This window comes from Oncorhynchus nerka, linkage group LG2, assembly GCF_034236695.1.
Source record: "Oncorhynchus nerka isolate Pitt River linkage group LG2, Oner_Uvic_2.0, whole genome shotgun sequence".
Lineage (NCBI taxonomy): Eukaryota > Metazoa > Chordata > Actinopteri > Salmoniformes > Salmonidae > Oncorhynchus > Oncorhynchus nerka.
The window spans coordinates 32,407,805-32,428,321 of NC_088397.1; the positions used below are offsets into that span (position 1 = coordinate 32,407,805).

The 20,517-nt window shown below is 44.4% G+C and overlaps 1 protein-coding gene across 1 annotated transcript; it reads right to left on the reverse strand.

The window, feature by feature from the left end:
* Positions 1–1,665: 1,665 nt before the first annotated feature.
* On the reverse strand, positions 1,666–19,709 carry cyyr1 (cysteine/tyrosine-rich 1). Its single transcript, XM_029686550.2, is given in 5 exon segments — positions 1,666–8,402; positions 8,405–8,452; positions 12,687–12,847; positions 16,093–16,192; positions 19,270–19,709. Coding segments are annotated over 5 exon segments (474 nt in total). The 5' UTR covers positions 19,352–19,709; the 3' UTR covers positions 1,666–8,319.
* Between the last annotated feature and the right edge of the window lie 808 nt (positions 19,710–20,517).

Below are 20,517 nucleotides of genomic sequence, written 5' to 3' on the forward strand. Positions count from 1 at the left end.
TCTAAATCTAAGAGCATTGTATTTGGTACAAATCATTCCCTAAGCTCTAGACCTCAACTGAATCTGGTAATGAATGGTGTGGCTGTTGAACAAGTTAAGGAGACTAAATTACTTGGTGTTACCTTAGATTGTTAACTGCCATGGTCAAAACATAGATTTAATGGTTGTAAAGATTGGGAGAGGCTTTTTTTGACACCACTCTCAAAAAAGCAAGTCCTGCAGGCTCTAGTTTTGGCTTATCTTGATTATTGTCCAGTAGTGTGGTCAAGTGCTGCAAATAAATACCTAGTTAAGCTGCAGCTAAGCAAGTCAGTAAGAACAAATTCTTATTTACAATGATGGTCTACCGGGGAACAGTGGGTTAACTGCCTTGTTCAGGGGCAGAACAACAGAATTGTACATTGTGTCATGTTCGTCGTAAGAATTATCGGACCAAGGTGCAGCGTGATATGGTTTCCACATGTTTATTAACTGTAACGCACAAAAACAATAAAGAATGAACGAAACGTGAAGACAACGGAGTGCTCACAGGCAACTACACATAAACAAGATCCCACAAACACAGGTGGGAAAATAACTACTTAAATATGATCCCAAATTAGAGACAACGATTACCAGCTGACTCTAATTGGGAATCATACAAAACACCAACATAGAAAAAGAAACTAGAACACAACATAGACATAGATATACTAGATCACACCCTGACCTACTACACCATAGAGAAACAATGGCTCTCTATGGTCAGGGCGTGACAGTACCCCCCCCAAAGGTGCAGACTCCGACCGCAAAACCTGAAACCAAATGGGGAGGGGAGGGGGGATGATTAGTGTCGGTGGCGGCTCTGGTGCGGGACGAATAACCCGCTCAGCTCGCGGATCCACCAGCTTTGGTGGTGGCTCTGGTGCGGGCCGAAGAACCCACTCATCTCGTGGATCCAGCCATGGACCCGGGCTGAACACTGCCTGGACTGGACCACGGTGTCAAGGAAGGCTCCTGCCATGGAGCGGGACTGGACACCGTATCTAGACCGAGCATCGACGGCATGGAGGCCTAGTGCGTGGAGCTGGTACAGGTGGCACCGGACTGGTGACACACACTTCAGGGCGAGTGCGTGGAGCTGGCACAGGACTGGAGAGGCGCACTGGAGGCCTGATGCGTGGAGCCGGCACAGGTGGTACCGGACTGGTGACGCGCACTTCAGAGAAGGAAGGACAGCGACGACGCCAGGGTTTGCGGCCACAAAGAAAGTCCAAAAAACAGGGGGGGCACAAGGGGTGGTCGGCGGAGCCGAGGAGTGAACCAGAGCCAGTCTGGGAGAAGAGGGAGAAACTGGAGGAGAGTGAACGGAGAGAGTCAGAGACCGTCAGTGAGATGAGGGAGAATTTAAAGGAGAGAGAAATGGAAGAGTTGTTGAGTTGGTGGAAGATGCACGACATTTGCCCTAAGGAGCGTGTTATCAGTTTAATGCCACCTGAGTCAGCTCTCCGTACTTGTCCTGAGGAGCGTGCTATCAGTCTGGTCAAATCTGTGCCGGCTCCACGCACCAGGTCTCCAGTACGCCTTCCCAGCCCTGTACGTCCTGTGCCAGCTCTCCAAACTCTCCTCGAGGAGCGTGTCATTGGTCCGGTAACATTTGTGCCGGCTCTACGCACCAGGTCTCCAGTGCGCCTCCACAGCCCAGTACATCCTGTGCCAGCTCCTCGCACTCACCGTGAGATGACTTGTTCCAGTACAACTGATGCTGGCTCTACGCACCAGGTCTCCAGTGCACCTTCACAGTCAAAGGTTTCTTCCGAAAATAATTTATGATTAGGCCTAGTCCAAAAACCTCTCTTCTGTGAGGAATAGCCTATGTTCTGTTTAGTTTGAGGAGAGCACGGAGATGAAATAGCTTTAATAGATTGCTACCACTATAATTTAATTTATAAAATATGTTTCTTGCATGTTATGTATTTATTAGAGTTGTTGACCTCACAACTTACATTGTGGTGCTGAACCTTGAAACAGCAGACCCAGCACAACCATTCAGAAATGGACAGCTCATGGTGCAAATTTGAGTAGGCACAATTAATTTAAATCACAATCCATTTCAATTTGAGTATTATAGAAATGGCCCTCAAGATTAAAGAAATGTGCACAAACTTACTTTCAATTTCATAGCCATGTGACACATTTTTGACATGAAGCACATGTCAAAAACCACCAACGGGCAATACCAGCTCCGATGACCTTAGGTTTGTGTCTCAAATGACACCCTATAGTGCACTATTTATGACCTCAATAACCAGCAGTAGCCTACCTGTTGTGATTTCAGGCACCAATCGAGCTGCCTGCATGAATACTATGTGTAGGGTGAAGCTGCTCCTAGGCCCAGACACTGATCTTGGATAATTTGCCCCCCCCAGACTAATGGCGAAGGTTAGGATTTGGGGAGGGAAAGCTGATCCTAGATCTGTACCTAGGGGGAAACTTCACCCCGGAGCTGAATAATATGGCAGAGGTAGAATATTTTTCCGTCGGAAATACAAATTGGATTAATCTTCAATATGAGCCATTTTGAAGGAGTGGGAAAATTGCCTTGCACGACCCCTTATTGAATAAAAGGGTTGATTTGCTTAGCAATTTCACTGCAGTGAAGTGCTGGCTGTCTTCCTCCTTTGTGTGAGCAGAATGACCATCTCAAATAGCCCTTATGCAGAGGCTTACTTTTACTTGAATCTGGAGCACAAATTACGTCTAGGCTGGACTTGTTGTTGTGCTCTCTCCCTTCTACATCCTCTCTGGTATACACTCACTGATATGGTATACACTCATTCACACTTACCGATTCCCACACACGTGGGTACGTGCTCGTGCATGCACACACACGGCCATTGACTGGTGTACTGAGTTTAGAGGTTTTCTTGGGTATTTATTGAGGCAGAGTAGACAATATGATTTGGAAACTTTAATTTAACTTTCATCCTGAACATGTTCATATCGACAACATATAAACAACACTGAAAGATTGTTGAGAAACACCATCATAGGATTAATTTCATCATTCCTCAGTCCTCCGAGAGCAGGCCCAGACCCGTCTTCACTGTGCAAATATAGGCAGCCCTGCTCAGAGTAGGGTGAAGTTGCCCCTAGACGCTGATCTGGACAATGGCGCCGGAGGGGATGGCTGGCGCTTTACGGGCTCCTAACCAAATGTTCGTTTTTTAACGTTGTTTGTAACTTATTTTTGAACTTGTAGATTTTGTTGATAATGTTGCTGCTACCATCTCTCATGACCAAAAATAACTCTGGACATCAAAACAGCGATTACTCACCTCGAACTGGACAAAGATTTTTTCTTTAACGAGTCCGACAAGAAGGATATACTGCCTTTTCAGAACCAAGCCAAAATCCTAGTAATTTGCGTGAAGAAAAGACAGAGAAAAAAGGGGCGGTGGTCGGGCCTTCTGAGAATTCGTAGGCGAGTGAGTAAACCTCCACTACCATCCGTTCTATTGGCCAACGTGCAATCATTGGAAAACAAAATGGATGATATATGATCAACGGGACATTAAAAACTGTAATATCTTATGTTTCTCTGAGTTGTTGATGAACGAGGACACGAATAATATAGAGCTGGCGGGATTTTCCATGCATCGGCAGGACAGAGAAGCAATGTCTAGTAAGACGAGGGGTGGGGGTGTGTGTCTATGTGTCAATAACAGCTGGTGCGCAATGTCTAATATTAAGAAGTCTTGAGGTATTGCTTGCCTGAGGTAGAGTACCTTATGATAAGCTCTAGACTAGAGGTCGATCGATTAATCGGAATGGCTGATTAATTAGGGCCGATTTCAAGTTTTCATAACAATCGGAAATTGGTATTTTTGGACACCGTTTGTATTTTTTACAACTTTATTTAACTAGGCAAGTCAGTTAAGAACACATTCTTCTTTTCAATGACAGCCTAGGAACGGTGGGTTAACTGCCTTGTTCAGGGGCAGAACGACAGATTTTTATCTTGTCAGCTCGGGGATTCAATCTTGATGATTGAATGATGATGATATAACTAGTTTATCTAGTGTGTCCTGCGATGCATATAATCGAAGCGGTGGGCATTCGCGAAAAAGGACTGTCGTTGCTCCATATAAATCAATGCCTTTCTTAAAATCAATACACAAGTATATATTTTTAAACCTGCATATTTAGTTAATATTGCCTGCTAAAATGAATTTCTTTTAACGAGGAAAATTGTGTCACTTCTCTTGCAACAGAGTCAGGGTATATGCAGCAGTTTGGGACGCCTGGCTCGTTGCGAACTGTGTGAAGACTATTTCTTCCTAACAAAGACAGCCAACTCCGCCAAACGGGGGATGATTTAACAAAAGCGCATTTGCGAAAAAAGCACAATCGTTGCACGACTGTACCTAACCATAAACATCAATGCCTTTCTTAAAATCAGTACACAGAAGTATATATTTTTAAATCTGCATATTTAGACTTATGGATGCCACCCGTTAGATAAAATACAGAACGATTCCTTATTTCACTGAAAGAATAAACGTTTTGTTTTCGAAATGATAGTTTCTGGATTCGACCATATTAATGACCAAAGGCTCCTATTTCTGTGTGTTATTATGTTATAATTAAGTCTATGATTTGATATTTGATAGTCTGACTGAGCGATGGTATTCATTCAAACAGCACTTGTGTGCGTTTTGCCAGCAGCTCTTCACAATGCTTCAAGCATTGAGCTGTTTATGACTTCAAGCCTATCAACTCCCGAGATTAGGCTGGTGTAACCGATGTGAAATGGCTAGCTAGTTAGCGGGATGCGCGCTAATAGCGTTTCAATCGGTGATGTCACTCGCTCTGAGACTTGGAGTAGTTGTTCCCCTTGCTCTGCAAGGGCCGTGGCTTTTTGTGGGGCGATGGGTAACGATGCTTCGAGGGTGGCTGTTGTCGATGTGTTCCTGGTTCGAGCCCAGGTAGGGGCGAGGAGAGGGACGGAATCTATACTGTTACACTGGCAATACTAAAGTGCCTATAAGAACATCCAGTCAAAGGTATTTGAAATACAAATGTTAGAGAGAAATAGTCCTATAATTCCTATAATAACTACAACCTAAAACTTCTTACCTGGGAATAGGAACCACCAGTTTTCATATGTTCTCATGTTCTGAGCAAGGAACTTAAACATTAGCTTTTTTACATGGCACATATTGCACTTTTACTTTCTTCTCCAACACTTTGTTTTTGCATTATTTAAACCAAATTGAACATGTTTCATTATTTATTTGAGGCTAAATTGATTTTATTGATGTATTATATTAAGTTAAAATAAGTGTTCATTCAGTATTGTTGTAATTATCATTATTACAAATAAATAAATAAAAATCGTCCGATTAATCGGTATCGGATTTTTTTTGGTCCTCCAATAATCGGTATCGGTGTTAAAAACATCATAATCGGTCGACCTCTACTCTACCAAGAGAGTTCTCCATTATATTATTCGTAGCTGTCTATTTACCACTACAAACCGATGCTGGCACTAAGACTGCACTCAATGAGCTGTATAAGACCATAAGTGAACAAGACCATGCTTATCTAGAAGCGATGCGCCCAGTGGCTGGAAACTTTAATGCAGGAAAACTTAAATCCGTTTTTACCTCACTTCTACCAGCATGTCAAATGTGCAACAAGAGAGAAAAAAACCTCTAGACCACTTTTACGCCACACACAGAGAAGCATACAAAGCTCTCCCTTGCCCTCCATTTGACAAATCTGACCATTTTATCCTCCTGATTCCTGCTTACAAGCAAAAACTAAGTCAGGAAGTACCATTGACCCGCTCAATACAGACTGGAATATGTTCTGGGATTCATCCAATGGCATTGAGGAGTATACCACCTCAGTCATCGGCTTCATAAATAAGTGCATCAATGACGTCGTCCCCACTGTGACCGTACGTACATATCCCAACCAGAAGTCATGAATTACAAGCAACATCCGCATCGAGCTAAAGCCTCGAGCTGCCGCTTTCAAAGAGTGGGACACTAATCCGGACGCTTATAAGAAATCCAGCTACGCCCTCAGACGAACCATCAAACAGGCAAAGTGTCAATACAGGATTAAGATTGAATCATACACCGGCTCTGATGCTCGTCGGATGTGGCAGGGCTTGAAACCTATTACGGACTACAAAGGGAAACCTAGCCGCGAGCTGCCCAGTGACACGAGCCTACCAGACGAGCTAAATGCTTTTTATGCTCGCTTTGAGGCAAGCAACACTGAAGCATGCATGAGAGAACCAGCTGTTCTGGACAACTGTGTGATAATGCTCTTGGTAGCCAATGTGAGCAAAGACCTTTAAACAGGCCAACATTCACAAAGTCGCCGGGGCCAGACAGATTACCAGGACGTGTACGCAAAGCATGCGCGGACCAACTGGCAAGTGTCTTCACTAACATTTTCAACCTCTCTCTGACCGAGTCTGTAATACCTACATGTTTCAAGCAGACCACTATAATCCCTGTGCCCAAAGAAACGAAGGTAACCTGCCTAAATGATTGCCGCCTGTAGCATTCATGTCGGTAGCCATGAAGTGGCCTTGAAATGCTGGTCATGGCTCACATCAACAGCATCATCCCGGATACCCTAGACCCACTCCAATTCGCATACCGCCCCAACAGATTCAGAGATGACGCAATCTCAATCACAGTCCACACTGCCCTTTCCTACCTGGACAAAAGGAACACCTATGTGAGAATGCTGTTCATTGATTACAGCTCAGCGTTCAATACCATAGTGCCCACAAAGCTCATCACTAAGCTAAGGACCCTGGGACTAAACACCTCCCTCTGCAACTGGATCCTGGACTTCCTGATGGGCCGCCCCCAGGTAGTAAGGGTAGGCAACAACACGTCTGCCACGCTGATCCTCAACACTGGGGCCCCTCAGGGGTGTGTATTTAATCCCCTCCTGTACTCCCTGTTCACCCATGACTGCGTGGCCAAACACGACTCCAACACCATCATTAAGTTTGCTGATGACACAACAGTGTATGCCTGATTACCGACAATGATGAGACAGCCTATAGGAGACCTGGCGGTGCCAGGACAATAACCTCTCCCTCAATGTCAGCAAGAAAGGAGCTGATCGTGGACTACAGGGAAAAGCGGGTGGAACAGGCCCCTATTAACATCGACGGGCTGTAGTGAAGCGGGTCGAGAGTTTCAAGTTCCTTGGTGTCCACATCACCAACGAATTATCATGGTCCAAACACACCAAGACAGTTGTGAAGAGGGCACGACAACACCGTTTCCCCCCCAGGACACTGAAAAGATTTGGCAATGGTCCTCAGATCCTCAAAAATGTATACAGCTGCACCACCAAGAGCATCCTGACCGGTTGCATCAACGCCTGCGTTGGCAGCTGCTCGGCATCTGACCGTAAGGCGCTACAGAGGGCAGTGCGTACGGCCCAGTAAGTAAGCATTTCACAGTAAGGTTGTATTCAGCGCATGTGACAAATAAAGTTTGATTTAGATGTTAGATCTTGGGTCAGTTTTGTAGTATCTCCACTAATAGTTAAGGTTGGGATTGGGAGAAGGGGAAGCTGATACTAGATCTGTACCTAGGGGAAACTTCACCAAGGAGCCGTATGTTTACCATCCTGTTTCTACGGTACAATTCATAGTTTTACACAGTTTTCCTTGATTGGTCCCAGATTTGTTTGTGCTGTCTCGCTATGTCCTCAGGTCATTGCCACATAAAGGAATTGGCAATAGAGCACAAACATCTAGGACTAGGCTACAGTTTTCTCTCCTTTGCCTTGTTGAAATAAGATAGGGGAAGAGCACCTGGCCTAAAGGAAAGCTAGCTAACAGACATCTCTACCAGAGAAATGGTACAACAAAGATCCACATCTTCAAATAAAGTTACGTACTTTGTCCCCTCACTCATATTCATTGACATAGAATATGAGTCAAATACTACTAGTGGTTTTCACCTCCGACAAGCTGATCAGTTGGATTGACCCCCACCCCCACATCAAATGTTCAAAAGTGGATCAGTCCACACAGTCATTTTAAGTGATTCAGAGGTTTTCACCCCCCCCACACACACAAAACACCAATCAGTTTAATTGACCCAGTCACACCCACAAGAAAAAGTCAAAGTGGTCCAGTCCACATGCAGTTATTTTAAGTGACCCAGAGGTTCGAAAGGATATGCGTACAGTCTCATCTTTCCCTGCTAATACACTGCACAAGCTTAATCCATGATGTGCTCCTTCAGAAAGGCAAGTAGCCTGGTCAGGACTCTCCATTTTGTCTTCAAGTCATTTGCGATTACAGCCCGGATAAGGAGGGGGAGGGGAGTAGCTGTCTGTCCTAGGTGGGGTGGGGGTGTAGGGAGGGGGCGCATGGCCGAAGGGTACATCTCATAGTCATAGGTGTAGGGAGGTGGGGGTCCTGGAGAAAGAGAGAGAGACAGACAGACACAGAGAGAGAAAAGTGCATGTTTGTTATCAGTAGTTGATGGATAAATAAAGATTGCCAATACACACATACTACACACATACAACATAGAAGTACAACAGACCCTGCTATGTCATTGTATCTGTTTTGCTGGGGCTGTAGAAACCAGTGGAGATTGCTGAGATGACGGCTCATAGTAATGGCTGGAATGGAGTCAATCAGAGGAGGCTGTTGGGAGCAGCTATAGGAGGACAGGCTCATATCAAACACATATAAAAACACAAAATGAACATATGGAAACCACGTTCCATTGATTCCATTCAAGCTATTACAATGAGCACGTCCTCCTATAGCTCCTCCCACCAGACTCCACTGGAGTCAATGGAATGGTATCAACCAATGGAAACCACATGTTCGATACCATTCCATTGTCTCCATTCCAGCCATTGTTATGAGCCGTTCTCCGCTCAGCAGCCTCCACTGGTAGAAACGTTCTAGACTTCAGTATGTGTTGATCATTGGTGGAGGAGCAATGTCCTCTATTGGTGGGATCATTGCACTGCAGGGAAATGGGTAAATTGGTGGCCCGGGTAATTTTCTGTTCAGCAAGTTAGTGGAGGAGCAGTTGTTACGGCCTGTATTCATAAAGCGTCTCAGAGTAGGAGTGCTGAGCTAGGATCAGTTTGCCCTTTTAGACCATAATGAATAAGATTAGGACATACACACCAAGCAGTGTCTGAGGAAGGTCTAAAAAATACCAAAGACTCCAGCCACCCCTGTTCTCTCTTCTTCCGTCCGGCAGGCGGTACCAGAGTATCAGGTCTCGTACCAACAGGCTCCGAGGCAGCTTATGAGTCTTCCAAGCAATGGGACTTCAATACAGATAGACAATAGCTGCCCACCCCCACCTAGGACTATATGCACTGACTGTAGAGTACCAGTCAAAGGTTTGGTGGACACATCTACTCATTCAAGGGTTTTTCTTAATTTTTTACTATTTTCTACATTGAAGAAGAATAATAGTTAAGGCATCAAAACTATGAAATAACACATATGGAATCATGTAGTAACCAAAACAGTGTTAAATAAATCAAAAGATATTTTAGATTGTTCAAAGTAGCCACTCTTTGCTTTGATGACAGCTTTGAACTCTCTTGGCATTCAGATCCCCACCCATTCAAATCGGAGACCCGAACCAGCGACCTCTCAAGCTCCCAAACGCCAGGCCTCCAACCTTCCAAGACCCCCCCCCCCACAGTTCCCCTTGAGAGCTTCCCCTCAACCATCCAAGAAACCCCCCACAAGTCCCCCTCGAAAAACCTCCCCCCATTCCCCACCCATCACCATCCCCCTCCAACCCAACCAAAACCACTACCGACAGACCCAATGCGCCAACAACCAACAAAAAGAACAAAAGAGAAAAATACAACAACAACAGAAAACAGCAACGCAAAAACAAAAGACATCAAAGACAACAAAAATCACGACAGCAAGGCCAACTGTATGCGTTTGTGTGCATGTGTGGCACTATTTGCATCTGTGTATGTGTGTGTCCCCGTGTGTGTGCAGGCGTGTTTGTTTCAATGCAAGTGTGTGTATGCATGGGTACACGCATCCAAGCGCTTGCATGGCATCAGTCTTAAGCAAACAGGCATTTGATGTACAATGTTCCATTTTTAGTGTTATTTAAACATGCACATGAATGCACTAATGACTCCCTTCTATGTGCATCAAAATTACTATTTGTCTGCGCCTTTTGAAAGCCTGACACCGTAAGATCGTATTTTATAACTTAGCTGACGACGGGGCACACACTGATGTTTCCACGTCATTTCAATGGAAAGTAAAGTAAATGTAAGATGCACATAAAATCAACAGTGTAATGTTTGGAATCAGTCTCGTGTAATGTGAACGGTTTTGTCCTCACCTTTGGTCTGATAAATTCCCCATAATCTCCAAAGTGTTCTCTTTTAATTGCTACCATGCTCATACATATGCTATGTATAGTTATTCTTTAAAAAAATATATGTAAATTTGTCCCTATCCATATCAGCCAATTTTCACAAGTGTAAGGGGTTAAAGGACCAGTGCAGTCAAAAATGTGATTTTCTTGTGTTTTATATACATTGCTCAAAAAAATAAAGGGAACACTTAAACAACACAATGCAACTCCAAGTCAATCACACTTCTGTGAAATCAAACTGTCCACTTAGGAAGCAACAATGATTGACAATACATTTCACATGCTGTTGTGCAAATGGAATAGATAACAGGTGGAAATTATAGGCAATTAGCAAGACACCCCCAATAAAGGAGTGGTTCTGCAGGTGGTGACAACAGACCACTTCTCAGTTCCTATGCTTCCTGGCTGATGTTTTGGTCACTTTTGAATGCTGGCGGTGGTTTCACTCTAGTGGTAGCATGAGACGGAGTCTACAACCCACACAAGTGGCTCAGGTAGTGCAGCTCATCCAGGATGGCACAACAATGCGTGCTGTGGCAAGAAGGTTTGCTGTGTCTGTCAGCGTAGTGTCCAGAGCATGGAGGCGCTACCAGGAGACAGGCCAGTACATCAGGAGACGTGGAGGAGGCCGTAGGAGGGCAACAACCCAGCAGCAGGACCGCTAGCTCCACCTTTGTGCAAGGAGGAGCACTGCCAGAGCCCTGCAAAATGACCTCCAGCAGGCCACAAATGTGCATGTGTCTGCTCAAACGGTCAGAAACAGACTCCATGAGGGTGGTATGAGGGCCCGACGTCCACAGGTGGGGGTTGTGCTTACAGCCCAACACCGTGCAGGACGTTTGGCATTTGCCAGAGAACACACCAAGATTGGCAAATTCGCCACTGGCGCCCTGTGCTCTTCACAGATGAAAGCAGGTTCACACTGAGCACATGTGACAGACGTGACAGAGTCTGGAGACGCCGTGGAGAACGTTCTGCTGCCTGCAACATCCTCCAGCATGACCGGTTTGGCGGTGGGTCAGTCATGGTGTGGGGTGGCATTTCTTTGGGGGGCCGCACAGCCCTCCATGTGCTCGCCAGAGGTAGCCTGACTGCCATTAGGTACCGAGATGAGATCCTCAGACCCCTTGTGAGACCATATGCTGGTGCGGTTGGCCCTGGGTTCCTCCTAATGCAAGACAATGCTAGACCTCATGTGGCTGGAGTGTGTCAGCAGTTCCTGCAAGAGGAAGGCATTGATGCTATGGACTGGCCCGCCCGTTCCCCAGACCTGAATCCAATTGAGCACATCTGGGACATCATGTCTCGCTCCATCCACCAACGCCACGTTGCACCACAGACTGTCCAGGAGTTGGCGGATGCTTTAGTCCAGGTCTGGGAGGAGATCCCTCAGGAGACCATCCGCCACCTTATCAGGAGCATGCCCAGGCGTTGTAGGGAGGTCATACAGGCACGTGGAGGCCACACACACTACTGAGCCTCATTTGACTTGTTTTAAGGACATTACATCAAAGTTGGATCAGCCTGTAGTGTGGTTTTCCACTTTAATTTTGAGTGTGATTCCAAATCCAGACCTCCGTGGGTTGATAAATTTGATTTCCATTGATAATCTTTGTGTGTTTTTGTTGTCAGCACATTCAACTATGTAAAGAAAAAAGTATTTAATAAGAATATTTCATTCATTCAGATCTAGGATGTGTTATTTTAGTGTTCCCTTTATTTTTTTGAGCAGTGTATATGGAATAATACTGTGAAAATGTGAAAATGATGATAATGCCCATTTAGAGTAACATTTCTGGGATCTTTTATTTCAGCTCAAGAAACATGGGACCAACACTTTACATGTTGTGTTTATATTTTTGTTCAGTGTAGTTAAAAGTCTAATACAAAAGAGTTCCAAATCTCTCTGACAATAACATATCTTTTTCAGTTTTCCTCTCCCCACTCAGACCAATTCCAGACAGTCCTAGCAAAATTCTTGCTTAAGAAATTGCTCTTTGGTAAGAAGCTCATTTTGTTTCCCTTTTGCCATTTGAATGGAAAACAATCACAGTAAGGAACTTAGTTGTTACCTGGAAATGATTTGATATTGAGATAAAAATGGCTGCATTGGACCTTTAAGCATTTCACTGTACTTGTGCATTTGACTAATAAAACTTTAAACTATATGGACCCTGAAAGATGACCTAGGATCAGTTTATCATTTTAGATCATAATGAATAAGATTATATGGACATAGGGGACCTGATCCTAGATCAGTCTTACCTGGGTAGCCCTGGGACACAGTGTTGATGTAGGAGGTGTTGAACACGTCCACCTGGGCCCCTCGCCCGTTCTTCACACACATGCACACACACAGGAAGAAGGCCGCCAGCGCTCCCATCAGAAACACCACACCAAACACGATGCCTGAGATCGCCGTGCCCCTAGAAAGCGCACACATACACAAATGCATGCACACACACAAACACGTTAGTCACTTTGACTGAATGCTCACCTTTTCATTCTAGTTTGTGGCTGCTGGTAAGTCATCTCATCCAATGAATCTTCTCACAAATCAATTCTGCATGGAATTTCAATTCACCTCCCTACCTCTTTAAAGAGTATCTTAAATAAATCCCACAGACACCGCCTCCCACAAAAAGGCTATTTTGTTAAAAACTACTTTGTTGAGGGAAAACGTGCTTTTTAACGTTTATTTAACTTTTATTTAACTAAAAAGGCAAAAGACCTCCTGCGGGGATGGGGGCTGGGATAAAAAAATAAATTTAAAAAATACCTCAAGCTCTAAACCCTCAGAGGTAGTAATCATACCTGTGGGGAGAGGGGCATTCTTCTTACAAAACCACATGACCTTCGTTTTGGAGGTGTTCAGAACAGGGTTAAGGTAGAGAAAGCTTGTTGGACACTAAGAAAGCAAAATTCGGGGAGGGGCCAACTGAGTATAAGACTCTGAGCTATGCTGTCTGAGCTATGCTGTTGATGTAAATTGAGAAGAGCGTGGGGCCTAGGAATGAGCCTTGGGGTACTCCCTTGGTGACAGGCAGTGGATGAGACAGCAGATTTTCTGACTTTATACACTGCACTCTTTGAGAGAGGTAGTTAGCAAACCAAGCCAAATACCCCTCAGAGACACCTTATTCCTTAGCCGGCCCACAAGAATAGAATGGTCTACTGTATCAAAAGCTTTGACCAAGTCAATAAAAATAGCAGCACAACATTGCTTAGAATCAAGGGCAATGGTGACATCATTGGGGACCTTTAAGGTTGCAGTGACACATCCATAACCTGAGCAGGTATAATATTGCATACCAGAGAGAATACTATAGACATCAAGAAAGCCAGTCAGTTGATTATTGACAAGTATTTCCAACACTGTTGATAAACAGGGCAAAATAGAAATAGGCCTATAACAGTTAGGATCAGCTTGATCTCCCCCTTTAAATAAAGTACGAACCGTGGCTGCCTTCCGAGCAATGGGAATCTCCCCAGAAAGTAGAGACAGTTTAAAAAGGTCAGAGATAGGCTTGGCGATAATAGGGGTAGCAACCTTAAAGAAGAAAGGGTCTAAACCATCTGACCCAGATGTTTTTTTGGGGTCAAGTTTCAGGAGCTCTTCTAGCACCTCGGACTCAGTGACTGCCTGCAAGGAGAAACTTTGTAGCGGGGCAGGGGAAAAAGAGGGAGAAGCATCGGGGATATCAAATCAAATCAAATCAAATCAAATTTATTTATATAGCCCTTCGTACATCAGCTGATATCTCAAAGTGCTGTACAGAAACCCAGCCTAAAACCCCAAACAGCAAACAATGCAGGTGTAAAAGCACCTTTTACATTAGAAAGGGTGGGAGATGAGGAAACGTTGGATGGGCAAGGAGGTATGGCTGAGTCAAGTAGGAATCCTGACTTAATGAAGTGGTGATTAAAGAGCTCAGCCATGTGCTTCTTGTCAGTAACAACCCCACCATCATCTTTAAGGGACATGGGTAGCTGTGAGGAGGAGGGTTTATTCTCCAGGTCTTTAACAGTTTTCCAGAACTTCTTTGGGTTAGACCCACAGAGCGAGAACTGTTACAGAGAGAACTGTAGCCTTTTCTGGGTGTTTGGAGTCATACCTTGTGGGATTGGTAATAATCTGAGAAAGATTTAGGGAGTCCCATGGCTTTAGGACTTGGTCAGGTGGTTTAAGCATGTCCCAGTTTAGGTCACCTAGCAGGACAAATTCAGACTTGGTGTAAGGGGCCAGGAGAGATCTTAGGGCAGGTAGGGTACAGGCTGGTGCTGATGGAGGACGATATCATCCAGCAACAGTCAACAAAGAGCTATTTGAAAGTTTAATACGTAAAACCAGCAAATCAAATTGTTTGGGGACAGACTTGGTGGAGACAACCGAGCACTGAAGGTGATCCTTGGTAAAGATTGCCACTCCCCCACCTTTGGAAGATCTGTCTTGCCTTTAAAGGTTATAACCAGAAAGGTTAGCATCAGTATTCAAAACACTCTTCCTTAACCATGTCTCAGTAATGACCAACACATCTGGATTGGAGCTGTGAACCCACAATTCCAATTGATCCATTTTAGGTAATAAGCTTCTAGTGTTAATGTGCAGAAAACCCAGGCTTTTACGGGAGCAGAAATCAGTGAAGCAGATATCAGAGCCCAAGTCAGAATTGGGGCTAGCAACAGTAGATGGGCCAGGGTGTACATGCACATTTCCAGATATCATCAACAGTAATACAATCAAGGCACGGCATAGCAAAATGCACAAGAAAAAAATAAAAAATAGAACGACTTGGGGCTAGCCATTGTAAATTCAGAGTCACTCGCCCCAACAGTGCATGTGTGCTGGAGGCGAGCAAAAGCTCGGGCGAGGGGGGGGGGGGGGGGGGGGTACCAGACCGGGGGAGACCAGACAGGGGGAGTCAGGCTAGGGCAAACGGTGAACAGATCGCCAGGTGGAGTCCAAGCAGCGGTGCAGTAAGATTGTGATATGTTGTTGTCTCACCTAGCTATCTTAAGATGAATGACCAAACATGTCTGTGGTGCAACCATGGAGATCTGCTCAAACATCTGATTATATGACTCGGACCTGTGTGTGCTTTTGTGTATGTGTGTACATGTTTGTGTGCTTTTGTGTATGTATGTATGTGGTCAAAAATCCATTTAAAAGGCTGTGGAGAAGCTGTAGAATGAGATGAGATATCTCTCTTGAGACAAGGAACCATTATTCCCCCCCATTACCTTATGACAACCATGGCCTTGAAAGAGCTACATTATATGGCTAGATAAAATGAGTCCACATTCAATGGGCCTATTCAATAGCACTTTTTTTGTGAATCCCCCACTTATTCAGCATCAACTTTATGGTGTGAAATGTTCCATGCTTACACAACACTTTAATACCATTATCCTCTTCACTGGTGGACTGTAGCAGGTAGCATGTGTTATACTCCATAGGTGGACTGGTGAGGAGGACTGAGAAAGCGAGAGGCCAGCTGTCTTGAGCCAAATGACGAAGGTCAAATCTCTCAGAGGGGCCATACACTGCATGTGGAAAGGGCAGGTGGTGAAGTGGTAGAGAAGTGATTGTGTGTGTGTGTGTTTTATAGACTGAGTATGTGCGTATGTATAGAAGGTGACATTGTGTGTGAGCATATGTGTGTATACTTACGAGAGGACATCTCCCATAAAGGCGTAGTAGGAGCAGCAGAAAGGGGGAGAACCTTCACAGCAGTACTCCACACAGCCATCACACTGGGCCTCACTGTGACCTGCTGGAGAGATGCAATACATTATATGGAGACGCACACACACACACACGCACACACTCACACACACACCTACCTCTACTACGGACACATACACACACACACACACACACCTACCTCTCCTACGGACACATACACACACACACACACACACCTACCTCTACTACGGACACATGCACACACTCACACACACACCTACCTCTACTACGGACACATACACACACACACACACCTACCTCTCCTACGGACACATACACACACATACACACACGCATACACACACACCTACCTCTACTACGGACACATGCACACACTCACACACACACCTACCTCTACTACGGACACATGCACACACTCACACACACACCTACCTCTACTACGTACACATACACACACACACACCTACCTCTACTACGGACACATGCACACACTCACACACACACCTACCTCTACTACGGACACATACACACACACACACCTACCTCTCCTACGCACACACACGCATACACACACACACCTACCTCTCCTACGGACACATACACACACACACACACCTACCTCTCCTACGGACACATACACACACACAAACACATACACGCACACCTACCTCTACTACGGACACATGCACACACTCACACACACACCTACCTCTACTACGGACACATACACACACACACCTACCTCTCCTACGGACACATACACACACCTACCTCTCCTACGGACACATACACACACACACGCATACACACACACACCTACCTCTCCTACGGACACATACACACACACACACGCACACACACACCTACCTCTACTACGGACACATGCACACACACACACACCTACCTCTACTACGGACACATACACACACACACACACGCATACATACACACACACACACACCTACCTCTACTACGGACACATGCACACACTCACACACACCCTGCATCTAATATGCTGAGAGAAAGTTAGAGTGTGCTCTTTGGAATCAATATTTTCCAAAACCCTTTAAAGGCCAAAATCACAATGCTGTTTTCATATTACAAAATGTTCAAAACATAATGGAGAGTAGCATCGGTAGATACACTTAAAACTTTGTCTTTTGCTTAATTGAACCTTTTCTAAACATGGAAATGTCACTAAGATCAAGGATTTAATTTAAGAGTTTTTTTTCACTAGAGTAATTGCACTTAAACTCAAAAAACAAGAACTAAGGTATTTGATAAGTGGAAACATATAGTCCTTATAGAGGGTTTATTAAGCCTTAAAAGGTGTTCATCCTGTAGAGTGGGAGCTAAACATAAACCAATAAGCACACAACACAACACATCAAAAAGGGTGATAACAATAAGATGAGTTGTGTGACAACAGGGCTATGTGAATGGAGATCATCTAAGAGATTTCAGAAAATATATATATTTTTTATGTGAAAGCGTAAACTTTTAGTCAACTACACTATTCACTAACTTCACCTCTGTGTTCTTTCTCTCTGCACTAGTCTGAACCTGCCGTTACCTCTCTCTCACCAAAGATTTTCCTTTTGTATACCCTGTTAGCCTTGGTTGGGTGGGGAGTGTGTGTGTGAGTGAGTGTAAAAAAAAGGCACTCCTCTTTTCTCACTTGAACGGACTTTTCTGATAAATACTTTGTTGAGGGAAACTGTACCTGACACGATTGTGATGTGTTGTCTCTCCTAGCTACAGCATCTTAAGATAAATGCACTCATTGTAAGTTGCTCTGGATAAGAGCATCTGCTATATGACTTAAATGTAATCTAAAAATGTGTAAACCTGTGTGTGTATGTGAGCACGACAAAGATGAAGCACTGAAGGTTACAGGCACTCTGAGGCCCTGGAGAGCTGGGGCTGGATTCACAAATCCTTCTTAAGAAGAAATCTCTTACGTTTTTTTCGTAAGTAATGTTTTGTGAATCCGGCCTCTGGTGGTGAGAGACCTTCAGTGGAGACACATGGATACGTGACAACTTGAAATGAAGGGGGTGGCTTTGGGAGAGTGGCCTCAAAATGAGAAAGCACTTGAAATAAAGGACATTTGGAAACACTCCTTGTGGTTTTGTATTCGATTATTATTTATAGAGTAGTTGAACGCACGCGGTATGTCTAAAGGACGTGTGTCCTATATCTAGGTGTCTGCCCTCCTCAACCCCCAGATAATTTAACCCAGACACAGCCCTGCTGTTTCTCAAACTTCAAGCATACTGCCACAAATTACTGGTGTGTGTTTGTGTGTGTGTTCAAGGATTTCCATCTTCATTCCAGCCTTATTCTCACTTTGTTCAAAAGCTGGTGTATTTTCAACACATCCCTCCAAACTGATGGCAGATTGTATTTTCCAACCCTGAAAAGGCTGTGTGGGCCTATAATAGCAGCCTTGACCATGGGGCTCTGGTCAAAAGTAGTGCACTGTGTAGGGAATAGGGCGCCATTCGGGCTGCAAACATATTTCTCCCTGTGAAGTGTGGAGTGTAACTACTTTAATGTGCATGTCATCCAACGATGGGAGTCTATATGGGTGGTCCCTTGAGGTCTAGCTCCTTACCTCCACGTCCTGTCGCTTTTTACGCTGGGGACAATGACAGTATAGTTCTGCGACTAGCGCCGAGCAAGGCTTGTACCCCCCCCACACACACACACACACAAGCTCGCACACACTTTTTTCACACTTTTTGTATTTGATGTAAAGTTTTATGCGAATTGCTGGGTTACATTTGCGAGATTAAAACTCAATTGAGCCTTTTTTCATTGTAGAAGTGGCGACACGTACAGTAAACTAGAGTAGTTTTATTTACCCAGGGACTCTTTTACCATTGAGTAAATTAACGGTAGTATGTCTAAGTTAGTGACCGGCTACTTTAAAGCACGTATTTTTGCGATATAGCTACCGTTCGTTTACGTTGTGAAACCATCCATGCATTGGGTTGGGGAGTTCACATTCACAATTAGCCCAATCAAAAAAAGTAACCCGTTGTTAAAAGGAACACTTTTGCTAAGAATAAAACATTTGCGCACGTTAAAGACGATAAAGCATCCTAGAGAACCAGGGACAAATGAACGAACTCTTACCGGTAAAAAGACAAAGTAGGAGAGAGTCCCGTAGGAATTTCCACCCCGCTGCCTCTGTTCTTCCCATATCGACTGATAGCATAGGCCTACTTGTTCTAAATGTTGCTCACAGTTATTCCCAAACGACGACGTCCGCGTTTTCCATCGATATGCGCCTAAAAAGACTATGGGACATAGTCGCTCGCCGAAACCTCGCTGATATGCGCAATTAAACGGAGTTCTCTAAAAAGTACAATCGAAGAGAGCCATGAACGCACATGAATGGATCTTTGCTCCAGTCATAAAATTGCTCAAATCAGAATGAAAAGTCTCATTCGTTTCTTCTTCCATGTGTTCGTATCCCTGATAGTGTTTCCTTCACTCTTTCCTCGCTGTTTTCTTCTGTTCCCCTTTTCCCCTGGAGTGGGTACTAGCGCTTCCCCTCCCCCGCATCAAGCTATTTTCCCAAATGACTCTGTTGACTGGGTGGGGAAAGGGATGGAAGTACCTCTATAACATTCGCATCTCTCCGGCATAAAAGACGCCGCCGCCCCCACCATCACGACCACTTTGAAAATGAAAAAAGATATATATAGGTCTATGTCGTGTACACGATCATTTTGAGAGGAAATATACTTTTTTTTAAAAACATTGTTTACCAACGACCCTAGTCAGAAACCAAACAATATCCAATCTGCCCCTCTCAACATGTCCACCCATCCCCTCTCTACAAAACATCCATGAACCTCTATTTTAAATGTTCAAGGAGCACGGAGTTTGTTTGATATAATTTAGAACTAAACTTCTTCATCATGTAAAATGTAGGCTAAATGGGTTTCTCAAGCGTGTAGGCTTGAATGACCCCCCCTCCCCCTCTCAAACACAATCTTTAATCAGCCTATGCCTATTTACCTTGTGTGACAGTCAAACATGGTTATGCCTTCATATATTGCCACTCATTCTGCATAAAATACTAATTGTTTTCAGCGAGAACAGTCCAGTATCTCTTTATTACGAATATATATTCCAATGCTAATAAAGACGGAATAAGCGTGAATCGCAGGTTTGGCTTTGCCATGATGCATGAAAGAGGAGCTTGGATATATAGATAGATTAATTCTAAAAATGTAATGCACGAGTTCTAGTTGAAGTTTCCTCTAGGTGCAGATCTAGGATCAGCTTCCCCATCCCCAATCATAACCTTAACCGTTAGTGGGGGAAATGCTAAACTGACCCACGACCGTAGACTAGGGGCAACTTCACCCTATA